The sequence below is a fragment of the Cebus imitator genome, unplaced genomic scaffold, assembly GCF_001604975.1.
Source record: "Cebus imitator isolate Cc_AM_T3 unplaced genomic scaffold, Cebus_imitator-1.0 Scaffold328, whole genome shotgun sequence".
In the NCBI taxonomy this organism is placed as follows: Eukaryota; Metazoa; Chordata; class Mammalia; order Primates; family Cebidae; genus Cebus; species Cebus imitator.
Genome location: NW_016107643.1, coordinates 1,870,034 through 1,884,373, shown reverse-complemented (window position 1 = coordinate 1,884,373; position 14,340 = coordinate 1,870,034). Strand labels below are relative to the sequence as shown.

Genomic DNA, 14,340 nt, shown 5'->3' with positions numbered 1-14,340 from the left:
GTTGAGACACGGTCTGGTTGTCATCCAGGCTGGAGTGCAGTGGCACCATTGTAGATCACTGCAGCCTCAACTTCCTGGGCTCAAGTGATCTTCCCGCCTCAGTGGGTCTCCAGGTGCACACCAACACAACTGGCTAATTTTCATTTTTTTTTTTTTTTTTTGAGACGGAGTTTCACTCTTGCTACCCAGGCTGGAGTGCAATGGCGCGATCTCGGCTCACCGCAACCTGCGCCTCCTGGGTTCAGGCAGTTCTCCTGCCTCAACCTCCTGAGTAGCTGGGATTACAGGCACGCGCCACCATGTCCAGCTAATGTTTTTTTGTATTTTTAGTAGAGACGGGGTTTCACCATGTTGACCAGGATGGTCTCAATCTCTTGACCTCATGATCCACCCGCCTCGGCCTTCCAAAGTGCTGGGATTACAGGCGTGAGCCACTGCGCCCGGCCTAATTTTCATTTTTATATATCACAAATCATAAAGTAGTTAAAAGCCTTCTTTGAGTTCCTGATGCCCAGAAAGCTCCGCTGCACACTCCAGGAATACCTCCTCTTAGTTTGTTCCTTGGGTATCCTTCCAGAGATCATTTGCATGTACACACGTGTATGTGTATGTGTGTGTATAATTTTTCTCCTCTTCTACTCATGATACAAGTGTATTCAAGGAACAATCCTACTAATGTGGGAAGAGCCATCCCAGAAATCAGAATATAAAACGTGAACCCAGAATTGGGGGATGTTTTTGCAATTACATTTCTGTTGAGTAAGACATATTTTCATTTGATTGCAATGCACTGAAATTTTAGTTTTTTCTTTGTTTTGTTTTGAGATGGAGTCTCGCTCTGTTGCCCAGGCTGGAGTGCAGTGGTGCCATCACGGCTCACTGCAACCGCCACCTCCAAGGTTTAAGTGATTCTCCTGCCTTGGCCTCCCAAGTAGCTGGGATTACAGGCGCGTCCGCCTGGCTAATATTTGTATATTTAGTAGAGACGGGTTTTGACATGATGACCAGGCTGGTCTCAAACTCTTGAATTCTGGTGATCCGCCCAACTCAGCCCCGCAAAGTGCTGGGATTACAGGCATGAGCCACCGCACCCAGCCTGGAATTTTAGTTTTCTCTACAAAGGCAGTCCCTCCCTTACCCCAAATGCCTAGCTAATCCAAGAGCACAACCAGATTTTTTATTGACTTTCTATCTGTGACAGGACCTTAAGATCAGGCTCTGTAGCCAGTAGCAGTGTCACAGGCGTCTCCCAGCTCTGAACAGCCTCTGCAGGTTCCTGGACAGCTGCTGGGCCCTCCCCGACCTTGGCCAGTTCCAGGTGAGGACCAATGGTGATGTCTGGCCATAACTGTCATGGTCTGTTAGGCAAGCTCTTGTGTTTTTGATGCAGTTTGAGCAGCAGCAACTGAAGGCTTCTATCTTGTGGGGCAGACATCTTAGCTACTGAGCAAGCACACAGTGAGTCATAGTTAACTGTGGATATGCCTGAATGTCAGTTCATGGAGCTGTTCCCTTTCCCTCCTTTTTATTGTTGTTGAGACAGGGTCTCGTCACCCAGGCTGGAGTGCCGTGACACCATTGTAGCTCACAGCAGCCTCAACTTCCTGGGTTCAAGTGAGCCTCCTGCCTCAGTCTGTAGCTGACTCTACAGGTGCACACCAGCACCCCTGGCTAATTTTCATAGAGACAGGTCTCACTATGTTGCCCAGGCTGGCCTTCCTACTGTTTGCACACACTTTAAAAAGAAAGTACTTCTGGCTAGGCATGGTGGCCCATGCCTGTAATCCCAACACTTTGGGAGGCCAAGGTGAGTGGATAATCTAAGGTCAGGAGTTTGAGACCAGCCTGACCAGTATGGTGAAAACCTGTCTCTACTAAAAATACAAACATTAGCCAGGCATGATGACACATGCCCATGATCCCAGCCACTCGGGAGGCTGAGACAGGAGAATTGCTTAAACCCGGGAAGTGGAGGTTGTAGTGAGTGGAGATCATGCCACTGCACTCCAGGCTGGGCAACAAAGCAAGACTCCATCTCAAAAAGAAAATGCTTCCTACAGAACTTTCTCCTTACCCCTCGTTTTCCATTTGACAATAGAAATTACCTCACAAATCTTGTTTTTTAGTTTAAGTTCATTTTTGTCCCCGGTGATAAAAGAGCTGCTTCCTCCAGGCAGCCCTAGAGGTAGCAGCACAGACTTGTGCCTTGCTTCCCAGCAGCTGCCCAGTGCCTCTCAATCCACACCCACCTCCTGGTGTACCTGCCCCCTAGAGCAGCAGCCCAGATCCTCCCCTGGATTAAAATTGGAACCCGTCCCGTATCCCAAAACTTGAGAAAAAAATGTATATCAACTCCACCCTTCGGGCATTTGTAGAATCTCTGGCCCTGGGTGTGTCTTTTCCTGTAGTTGTTACAGAGTTCTTAAGATGGATGTGTCCAAATTCATGCCTAAATATCCAGTTGATAACTGGAAAATTTTGGGTCATGGTTCTTTAGTAACTTGTAAGATTAATAAGGGATTCCCATGTGCTGTGGAATGTGCTTCCATTTGAGCGGGGATATCAGAAGAAAAAACGGGGCTTATTCAGCAAACCTTACTTTGCCAATTCAGATATACAGCCCAAATTGTTACAAGATGCAAAGATGTACTCCCCTTTTTGACCAAGTGTCAGCATCTTTGGCTTACCATCCGGTCCTCACTTCTGTGACAGGGTCAGGTAGAACACCTCCATGCCCCAGGGACCTGTACCTAAACTTTGGTCCCACCAGTGTCAGTCGACTAGTGCTAGAGGGAACTCTTCTCAGTTCCCTGTACCAGTCCAAGCCTGGTGGGTCAGCATCTTAGGCCCACTGCACACTATTCCTCTCCATCTTCCCTTCCCTCCCAGGACCCCACCAGTGCTGCGGGGAAGGAGCAAGCAGGTGTACCCAGTGTTAGGAAGTCCCTTCTGGTTACAGCTGGTCTTCCTAGTGTTGCAGATAACTTGCCTCTGGGTCTTTTGACAGATCATTGCCAGGAAAGAGGGCACTGTATTCTTGTAGTTTGGCCCTTGGGTTTCCTCACTAGGTATTGTGTAATTCCCTCAAAAAAAAGTTTATGAAATGCTGAGCCTCAGGTTTCATAGACGTGTTTGTACACTAAAAATTCTGCAGCAGAATATTTTTTAAACATTTGCATTTTTGTAAGCTATATTTTTGTATATTTAATTGCTATTTTAAAATTTTAATGCATTTTGCTAATCACTCTTGTTTAAAAAAACACGCATGTAATTGACTCAAACATGTAAATAAAAGCAAATTTTGAGAAATAGTATTGCACATGTGCCTTTGAATGGAGGGAACTGTAGTCATCCATGTGCCACTTAAGCACCTACAGCAAGACTTGGAAACTCAAGGTGTGATTCTATCAGAGCTATTAACTAGCACTGGGTGACTGTGATGGAATCTCCTGTCCCCGCCTATGGCATGGTGTGCAAGGGGTTTGGGGTCAGTGGTGAAGAGAGTGCCAGGCCACCACAGCCTGAAAGAACAGAACCCTCCAATGCAGAGAACAGTGGAGGGTAAGGTCTCCTGGCCTCCCTGAGCTCTGCAAAAAGCTGGACACAGATAAGCGGTCTTCCAACCAGGGTGACCTGAGTTTTTGACAGTCTTGCTGTCACCCAGGCTGGAGTGCAGTGTCACAATCTCAGCTCCCTGCAATAACCTCCATCTCCCAGGTTCAAGCAATTCTGCCTCAGCCTCCTGAGTACCTGGGATTACAGGCACCCATCACCATGCCTGGCTAATTTTTGTATTTTTAGTAGACAGGGTTTCACCATGTTGGGTAGGCTGGTCTTGAACTCCTGACTTCAAAGGATCCACCCGCCTTGGCCTCCCAAAGTGCTGAGATTACAGGAATGAGCCACTGAGCCCGGCAAGCAGAACTAAGCCTGTTTCCTCCACAGGCCACACCACCCTGATTTGCCCCCACCCCAACCCCCTAGTATATCCCAGGCCTGGAAATAACTAGTGTCAGGAGGAAAAAAAAAAACTCTTTATCCAAAGCCTGCCTGAGACTGGCTGCTGCCGCTCTCACCAGGACCTCTCCAAGTCAGCTTCTGCCTTGTGGCTTCCCAGCTTCCATCAAGGCCAGCCACGATCTTTCAGCCAAATGTGGGCAACCTCAATTCAAGTGCTTGGAGAGCTTCTCTTCCCTCAGTCTCCTGAGCCATAGGCGCCTGGCCAGCCCCTCCCTGAGCAGTTTTCTTTGCAGTTTCTTCTGTCACTGCTCACCTCTCCATTGTCTTTCTCACCCCACCTTAGAACTCATTAAATCCCCTCACTTTGCCCACCTCCATACACATCATTCTCAGCTCTGTATCTCCAACCCAGCCTATTTGGAGTCTCAAAATCAGGCAGTCTACAAATGAGCCCAAGTGCCCTTGGTATCTCCCCTCCCTCCCCTGTATCCAGTCACCAATTCCCAAGACAGCTCTCCAAGCATCTCCTCTCCATTCTGGCCGTCCACTTAGTTCAGGCCTGCCTTTCTCACATGGACCATGGTCACAGCCCCCTTTACAGCCACTAGTGAAGGGCAGACTAGAAGGGACAGCTGCTGAGAGGACAGGTAAGTGGCAATGGTCAGGACACTAAGTTTATGGGCACCCTGCAAGCTGCAGGTAGTGAGACCACAGTAAGCTGGGACAAGGATGTGGACATTTCTGCATAGAGACCAGCAAATGTACAGACAAGGCAGTGTCTCGGAGCTGGAGCTCAGAGGCAAGGCCTGGCTGAGGTGTTCCCTGGAAATCAGTCAAGGTGATGCTGACGACTGCTTGGGGAGACCCACGACTGAGGGCGAGGACAGCCACAGCTAACTCAGCAGAGAATGAGCCGGCACAGAAGGCAGGACAGGCAGGCAGGCTCTGCTGTGTGAGAACTGAGATGAGGCTGCGAAATTAATGCCAGACTCAGTGGTATGGGATTCAATGGTGGCACATCAAGAACCCTGCTGAGCCGGGTGCAGTGGCTCAGCCTGTAATCCCAGCACTTTGAGAGACCAAGGCAGGTAGATCACCTGAGGTCAGAAGTTTGAGGCTAGCCTGGCCAACGTGGTGAAACCCCGTCTTTACTGAAAATACAAAAATTAGCTGGGCATAGAGGCGTGCACCTGTAATCCCAGCTTCTCAGGAAGCTGAGGCAGAATTGAATGCAGGAGGCAGAGGGTGCAGTAAGCCAAGATCATGCCACTGCACTTCCAGCCTGGGTGACAATTCCAACTTAAAAAGAAAAACCCAGGACACAGTGGCTCATGCCTTTAAGCCCAGCACTTTGGGAGGCTGAGGCAGATGGATCACCTGAGGTTGGGAGTTCGAGACTAGCCTGACAAACATGGAGAACCTGTCTCTACTAAAAATATAAAATTAGCCAGGCATGGTGGCACATACCTGTAATGCCAGCTACTCGGGAGACTGAGGCAGAATTGTTTGAACCCAGGAGGCCAAGGTTGTGGTGAGCGAAGATTGCGCCACTGCACTCCAGCCCAAGCAACAAGAGCAAAACTCCATCTCAAAAAATAAAGAAAATCCTGCTGTGGAGTGGAGTGACGGTGTGTATTGAGCACAAGGTGGAACATGAGGAAATGGAGTGGTTTCTCTGGAGAAGGAAGCTGAAAGCGAGGCAGAAGGGGAGGTGGACAGTGCCTTCCCAACTCAGGCACCAGGGCGACAGTCTTGAGTTTGAGTTCAGCTCTGCTCTTTTCCAACTGAGTGGCCTTGGCCAGGTTTACTCATCTGGGCTTCAGTTTCCTTCTCTGTTAAATTGTGGAAACAGCAAGGGCTGCATGATGACCCACGTCGAGCAGTGGACAACCTCCTGAATGCAGTCAGCACAGTAGAGACAGGAGGACCACAACACAGGCACCTCTGAAGGGCAGGCCCTGGCCTGGGCCTCCATGGGAGGCTAAGTTGCCAGAAGTTGGCCCAGGGAGCAGCATCCTGTGGTACAAACAGGAAAATGGTGGTACCATCTTTGGTGGCTACACACTAGAGGAGAGTGAGGCCACCAAAAATGCTGCCAGGAGCAGAGGAGGGCAGAGGGATTCAGGATTAGGGCGTCAGTGGTAGTGATAGGCCAGGAGCCTGCAAAGCACAGCAGCAGGGATAAGGATATAAGGAGGGTCACCAATCACTGTCCAGAGAATAAAATCACCAACTATGCAGCAGCCGTCCTGCTCTGTACCCACATAGGGTCCCAGTGCAGCAGCGCCACATTTCATGAGTGCCAAGGTGCAACTGCACAGGTGGCCATGCCTAGTGGAACAGCAATTGGCTGACCCTACCCACACATCAGAGTTCTCACCCCAGATGCAGCGCAGGTGCCCTGCTGCCCCCATGCGGCTAGCAGGCACCCTGCCCATCCCTCACTGAGCGCAGCCTTAAATAGGGGAGCAGTGAGGCTGCAGAGCCTTGGGGTTTTCCTTCCGGGTCCAAGGCTGCTTTGTACAGGCCTGTCCTTGTTTTCAACACTGACATGGGCATCACTTAAGACCTCAGATATGAAATGTGCATTCTCTCCTTGGGAAAGGCTTTTGAAATTATTCTGCACAGCAGAAAGAAAAGGTTCAGCCCCTGCCAAGAGCACATGCAGCCTGGCACTCTCCTTAGGCAGTCTCTGAGCCTCAATTCCCAAGTGCCAGTGCCCTGAAGGACCCCCAATCCCCAAGTTCATTGACAGACACCTCCCTTCTTCCTCTTCTACTCAGCCTGAAAGAAAAAACTGATTCTCCCTGATTACCTGAGGTGTCGATTCTGGTGGCCCTTTTGACTCGTCAGTCCTTCAGATTGTGCTGCTTCTGCCAGCGTACCCACTTTCATCAGAACAGCACCGCCCCCGCCCCCCCGGCCCCGCAACTACCCAAGGAAATTTTGCCAAGAAAAGTCCTGTCTTTCCAGACATTCAGTCCCAGCATTTAGTGTAAAGTAACGTGGAACTGCCCTTCCAAAAACCACTTGTTAAGTTTCAGGTACACAATTAACTTGCCCAATTAAGTTTGCAGAACCTTAAAATAAAACATGTCTTACAGCAAGTTCACACGCAGGCTTAATGCAAACCAGAGTAATGCACAGATGGTCGCCAAGACCATATTGACAAATTGTGATTAGATTTTAACACATAGAAGACCTGCCTTACATTCAGCAAGTTCAAAAAAGACACAAAACCACAGTCAACTGAACACAAAGCAGCTCCCTTTCTGAAGCATCTCCAGTGAGTGATACAGAGATTTCAAAAAATACACAGCAGGGCAACTTATATACAGCAAATCCTCACACTGCCTGGACATGGGCCACTTTGTTGTTGTTTTTAATGTATCTTTCCTTCCTGGTTGCTAGTTCAGACTGAATTTTTAAGAATTTATCTTGATGACTTAGAAAAATACACGTCCTTTCTCACTTTGATTCGGGTAGTACACAGTCGTGAAATTGAGTAAGTCTCTTAAAAAAATGAAAGTCCACAGATCCCATTGTGGAAGGTTTCGGGAACCCCTCCCCAGGTAACGATCAGGGGATCTTCAACAGCTCAAGGAGTGCTCCAACAGCTCCAAAATAACCCTGAAAGAAAATACACCAAAAATAAGTGCAATTTTCCTTAGACTTATCCAGATCACCATACACGTGATGACTAGTGTTAAAACCGACGCTGCCTTTCACACAGCGTACCCATTTCCTAAGCACCCCAGAAGGGCTAAGGCCAGCCTAGGAGCAGAAACGCCCTGAGGAGTCCCCCGTTTGGGGAGGGATGTCCTAGATTCTCCAGACACTTCAGAACACTGTGATAAGAGCAAAACCAAGCCCACAGTGGGGCCGATAGGAGCTATGAGGCTAGCAGCAGCTCAGTCACCTCTGGTAAGAGACAGAATCTGTTTCTGGGGAATGAGGAGGTGAGAAGCAGCAGAGGCCAGGAGCATTTCCAGACAACTAAGGAATGAGGACAAGATGGGATCTGAAGTGCAATGAAGCAGGTGAAGGTGGGGAAGCAGGTCACAGAGGATGTCCCCCCGACTGGGCTGGGGATGGAGGGAGAGTAAGAGGTAGGATGGATTCAAGATTCAGTCCTAACAGAGGGGACGAGGACAGCAGGGAAAGGCAGCATCCCTGAGAATGGGGACATAGGAGTAAGAGATGTTGAAAGCAAGGCCAGTGTGTGAGTTCCCTACAGGATGTGGGGAGGCTGAGGTGCCCACAGCAGCCAAGCAGCTGTGCCTGGGTGGTCACCAGACGCGGATCACTGGCCCAGAAGTAGGCAGCACAGGAATGAACAACAGTACCCAGAGAAACGTGAAGATAGGCACAGACCAAAGAGCAAAGCCTGAGGAAGACGGAGGCTCCCTGAGGGAGGGCAGCCCTCAGCCCTCCTGAGATAGAGAAGCAGCAGCTAAGAGAGGACAAGTACTGTACTGTCACCAGAAGCAAGCAGTCAGGTCACCTGCAACCAAGAACTCACAACCAAACACAGGGATATTATTTTAGAGAAAATGAGGCAAACCCCACAATGACAGAAAAGAGAATGCTAGCAGGAATCAGAGGTGAATCCTAAAACGAAGCAGAATCCATCAGGGTCTCCAACCCATAAGATAAGGTATCAGACTACTTTTTAAAGGAAATAACTAAAAAGAAATAAGAGAAGATCCTGAAAGACTTGCATGAGATTTTTTTTTTTTAAGTAATACACTACAAGTCTCTGAAACATCATAAATACCACTCTATCTTTCAAGAAAAGCTTCTTCAAGAAACAGATGATCTAACAACAGAGGCCAAAGCCTGCCTTGTTACACTCTATTTGTCAATTTAGAAGAAAGGCATATTGGCCAGGTGCAGTGGCTCACACCTGTAATCCCAGCATTTTGGGAAGCCGAGGCAGGTGGATCATTGAGGTCTGGAGTTCAAGATCAGCCAGGCCAATATGGCGAACCCCGTGTCTCTACCAAAAATACAAAAATTAGCCGGGTGCAGTGGTGCATGCCTGTAGTCCCAACTACTCAGGAGGCTTAGGCAAGAAGATCACTTGAACACGGGAGCCAGAGTACTGCACCACTGCACTCCAGCCTGGGGGTCAGTGAGACCCCATTTCAAAAAAAAACAAAAAAAGGCACACTGACCATCTTTGGTTTTGGTGTGTAAAGATAAAACTAAAATAAAATAAATAAAGGCAGCCACACCAATCTGTGATGTGCGGGAGCAGCAGCTACAGGACAAGGCACAGGTAGAATATAGATACAAGGGTGTTTGTCTTAACAGTACACTATGCAATTTGTTTGAGATAGCTTTCTTTTCCTTTAATTCTATAATAAAAAATATAGAAGATAAAGTTAAGCATTATAAATAGAGAGCATTATATATATATATATATATATATGGAGAGAGAGAGAGAGAGAGAGAGTTCCACTGAAGACCGGGATGCTGCTATCAAGACAGAAACAGGTATAGTTATAAACCACAACATGCTAAGATGAGAATAAAGGATGAAAGACAAAAGCTTGAGAGACTCTATACAAAACTTTCACAACAAAACTGAAAGTGACTTCAATGGGGCCAGGCCTGGCGGCTCACGCCTGTAATCCCAGCACTTGGGAGGCTGAGGTGGGCAGATCACCTAAGGTTGGGAATTTGAGACCAGCCTGAACAACATGGAGAAACCCTGTCTCTACTAAAAATACAAAATTAGCCGGGCGTGGTAGCACATGCTGTAACCCCAGCTACTTGGGAAGCTGAGGCAGAACAATCGCTTGAACCCAGGAGGCAGTGGTTGCAGTGAGCTGAGATCACACCATTGCATACCAGCCTGCTCGACAATTGTGAAACTCTGTCTCAAAAACAAAAAAACAGTGACTTCAAGTGAGGGCAAGAGAGTATTTCAAGACTCAAAGTGGCTAAAATAAAGTTCCACAAGTGCAGAGATCAACACAAGAGTCAAAGGCCTGAATGCAAATTGAAAACGCAGGGACAAACAAACCAACTAAGCTAACCAGTAGAAAAAACAAAGTTGGTGAGAAAAAAGGACAAAATGCAACCACAGATTTCATGAAGGGCTTATTACTATTATGACGATATCGGTTTGGTTTTTCCTTTTTGAGACGGAATCTCATTCTGTCATCCAGGCTGTTGTAGTACAGTGGTGCGATCTCAGCTCACTGCAACCACCACCTCCCAGGTTTAAGAGGTTCTCCTGCCTCAGCCTCCTGAGTAGCTGGGATTACAGGCGCCCGCCACTGTGCCTGGCTAATTTTTGTATTTTTAGTAGAGACTGGGTTTTGCCAAGTAGGTCATGGTTGGCCAGGCTGGTCTCAAACTCCTGACTTCACGTGATCTGCCCACCTCAGCCTTCCGAAGTGCTGAAATTACAGGTGTAAGCCACTGCGTCCTATTTGGTTTTTTGTTTGTTTTAAAGGTTAACTCCCAGGAAAAGGTTAAGCAAGAGGTAGAAATAAAGCAGAAAAAGAAATGACGCGTTTTAAAAATTCTAATAGCAAAATAAAATGTCAGAGATCACAAAAACAATGTATACAGAAATACTGAACTATAAGAAAGTTAATGGCAATTCAGTGCTGGTTTACAAATACAGTAATGTTAGAATTTTAAAACTAAGTTAGTTGACTGCAGCTTTAAGCTTCTTGATATGGGAATTTGTGTACTTTGGACTTTCAACTATGAACTAAAGCAATTTAAAGAGAAAAACTTAAAGTAACTTTAAAAGAAAAAATAATCTCTATAGCACTTCAAATCTGTGCTATTATCTGGACTTTGATTTCCTTTAATTCACAGACAAACTAAATATGCAATACAATTCTGAAAAATGTTCATAATAACAGCATCTAAAATCCAAAAACACTTGAAATAATAGTTCAACTGCCCCACAACCAAGAAGGGAAGAACAAACCCCTACCCCCGCCTTCCATACCTCTGGCTGCCTTTTTCCCCGAACAGGAAAAATAAGAGTGCTTTCCAAGACAGGCTATCAGGTTGAACAACTTGATTATTTTCCATTTTGTCATCTCCAGCCTGTCTACAATTGTACTTAAGTTGTTATGATAGTTTCTAGTCTGAAAGGTTTACCGTTCTATTCATTTTTCCGTTCTATTTTTAGAACATGCATCTTAAATAAATGGCATATGAATTACAACAATACATAAAAACTGGTGCTGAAAAAAGCAGAACCCAGAGTAATGGCACTTATACTCAGTGCAATAGAAAAAATATAAAGGATAGTTCAGACAAAAATATGGCATCAGAAATGTATGTTCATCAAGAGTTTTTCTATAAAATTCCTTAAACTTATAATTAACCCAAAATCTACTTTGCATTAGTATCAAGGAAGAAATAGCTTTTAAACATTACAAAGTTAAAACTACCAAAACAGGTTGGGCACAGTGGCTCATACCTGTAATCTCAGAACTTTGGGAGGCCGAGGCAGGCAGATCACTTGAGGTCAGGAGTTTGAGACCAGCTTGGCCAACATGGTGAAACCCCGTCTCTACTAAAAATACAAAAATTAGCCGGGTGTGGTGGTGCACACTTGCAATCCCAGCTACTTAAGAGATTGAGGTGGGAGGATTGCTTGAACCCAGAAGGCAGAGGCTGCAGTGAGCTCTAAGATCGTGCCACTGCACTCCAGCCTGGGTGACAGAGCAAGACTCCATCTCAAAAAAACAAAAAACAAAAGAAACACTGCAGCCCATTTCACCTCTACCTCAAGTCCCACTCCACTGTGCCCCACATGCCCTTTATGTATGTAACATACCACAAGGAACAAGTCAGCTTACCTCGTGTTCCGAAAAAAGCGCTTTCAACTGCCCCTTGGACCAATAATCCAAAGCATATGCCAAGAGCCGCATGGCGATCGTATTAATTCTCAAGAAATTTCCAACAAATACCACCTGGTTAATGTTCTGAGCACACCAAAAAAAGGCAGTTAGTTGTCATCTTAAATTCTATCTTCTCATAAAAGCTATCCCAAATAGAGCACCATGTGCATAGCTCTTAGCAACAATTTGACTGCTGATCAAATTGAGTCCAGTTGGTCCAGGGCTACTTAAACCTGATCCCCAGACAACTCTGGACCCACTGCAAAGCATGCTAGACAATGTCACAGAAGAAGAAAACAGATTAGGAAAAACATTTACATAAACTGTGACCAATAATAACTAGTTTTGAATACAATGTTTTATATAGGTAAGTTTAAAAAAAGGAAAAAACAGTATGACCCCAATTCAAAATGACAGTGACACAAACAGGCAAAGTATACAAACAATATAACAGGCAGGGGAAAATTCAAACCACTAATTATCAAAGAAAGTAAAATTTTAGACCTATTAAGCTAGCCAAAAAAAAGCAACTGAAATTCTACCACCACCATCAGTAAAGCTGTAGCAAAATGAATCCACTCATTCACTGCTAAAGATGATCTAAACTGGTGCAGCCCTTGTGCAAGGCATCATGGCGATACACACCAAATTCACGAGCATGGTCATTTCTGTAGACCAGAAATCCCATTCCTAAGTAAGCCCTGTATCAAGAATAAAATTCAACCGAAGAATAACTTCATGCTTAAAAATGCTTACTGCCAAGTTATCAGCAAACAAGCAAATGCCCAGCTCTATGTGAATTATGATATAAAAGAACTTGATCATACATATACCCATAAAATGTACAATATTTAAGTATAAAATACAAATTGTGGTATGCACACCAACTAAAATTTCTGAAAATACATAAGCACAGGAAACATACAATAAAGAAAAAAGAAATTATGATATTCAAACAAAGAAATGTTTAATTATTTGATGCTGATACAGTTTTTTTCTTTTTTTTTTTTTAAAAAAGAGACAAATCCTTTTGTACCTTTTAAGGTTTCCTTTTAAGCCACATGCCTATATTCTATTTAAAGAATAATTTTTTAAAAATAAAAAAGAATAATTTAAGAACTGTACACATAGGGACAAGCCATAAGCTGCACCAACTGGATCCTAGATCCTCTTTCCCCAAGGGCAGCCCATTCTTGGTTCTTTCATAGCCCTGTACAATGCTGCTTGACCTGAATGCTACAAGGCAGCACTGTAAAGAAGCTGAAAGCACAAAGACGCAGCTCTGCTGAGGTGGGGGAGCCAAGGAGGGCACTCCTCGGCCTGCTCAGTCTTCTCCCAGCTTCAGTGACTTCCTCTGGATTCCTCCCTAGGGCCTCTAGAGCTCAGCGGTGAGCGTGGAGCCTACATTCAGCATCATCATCCATCATCACCCCCAACAGTCCCCAATATCTGGAACACTGGCTACCTTCCACTCTTCCTCTACTTTCTCCTCAAAAGATGTCATCTTACCTCTAGACAAGTAGCAATGTTTATCTTCAGTTTAAAAAAAATGAAGATTAATCTGTATTTGAAGAGTTTTAACTTTGTGCTAAAACAAACCCCACCCCAAATGACTACATTTAGGCAGTGTTCTGAGAAGACAGACATATGATGTGTCATGATGGGGCCCACTTAAGTTCAGTATTTTCCTTAGAGCAACTTAAAGAAATCCATGTCCCCTTACTTCATTAAGGGCACACATTCTTGCTATTGAGCCAATGTTGTTGGTGATGGTGATCAAAGTCGCTCTGGCAAGGTCCTCTTTACTGACAGCCTCTCGCTTCTCCTTGCTCATCATGTTTCCAAAGCTGTGATGAGGAGAAAAAAAAAAATCTCATTGCTAAACCAAAGGGAACACAGCCCAACAGAACTTGAATGTTACTGTACTGAAATAAAATTAGCTTTTAGGGCAACACTGTTGAAATCTTCAAACTTTTAATTTGGCAATAATGGAACATCTGCTCAAAGAGAAATGCAGCTTCAAATAGAAGCCTCAAACATTCTAAATGAGCAGACAGATTTCCCTGCGGTTTCTACTGAAATCTAGCTTTGATAACAGATATTCAAACATTCAGTTCGAATCTCATCAGACCCACTGGAAGGCACCACTGCTCCTGCAACCAGACAGTTCCAGGACAACAGCTCTATCAGCAATTCATCTCAACTGCACAGCTGTTCCACTCAGATGGTCACATGCACATCTGGTAAACTGCTCTATCAGAGAAGAGCAAAGCACAGACAGCTGAGTCCCAGAGTGAGCTACTTAAAAGAGTTTCAGATTTCCCTAGAAGATAAAGTACTTCAAAGTACGTGACCAGAACTGCTACATTAATAATTTTCCAATCAGAAAAGGAAGTGGTGACCAATGAGCAAATGCTGCAAACACAGAAAATGAAATCAACAGCACTTATAAAGCGGCTAAACTTAGTAAACAAACATGTATATAAGTGATTTTTCTTTT

The 14,340-nt window shown here is 45.4% G+C and overlaps 1 protein-coding gene across 4 annotated transcripts in view; it reads right to left on the bottom strand.

Annotated features, from left to right (window-relative positions):
- Nucleotides 1–6,926: 6,926 nt before the first annotated feature.
- Nucleotides 6,927–14,340, bottom strand: part of PANK2 (pantothenate kinase 2) — a 36,752-nt gene continuing 29,338 nt past the window's right edge. For 2 of the 4 annotated variants that reach the window (XM_037730027.1, XM_017504841.2), the window contains exons 5-7: nucleotides 13,564–13,687; nucleotides 11,799–11,924; nucleotides 6,927–7,590 (exon numbers count right to left, since the gene is read on the bottom strand). In XM_037730027.1, coding sequence (XP_037585955.1) covers nucleotides 7,540–7,590; nucleotides 11,799–11,924; nucleotides 13,564–13,687 — 301 coding nt within the window. In that variant the 3' untranslated portion in view covers nucleotides 6,927–7,539. The remainder of the gene's footprint in view (nucleotides 7,591–11,798; nucleotides 11,925–13,563; nucleotides 13,688–14,340) is intronic. The other 2 variants (XM_037730026.1, XM_037730028.1) reach the window with 1 other exon arrangement.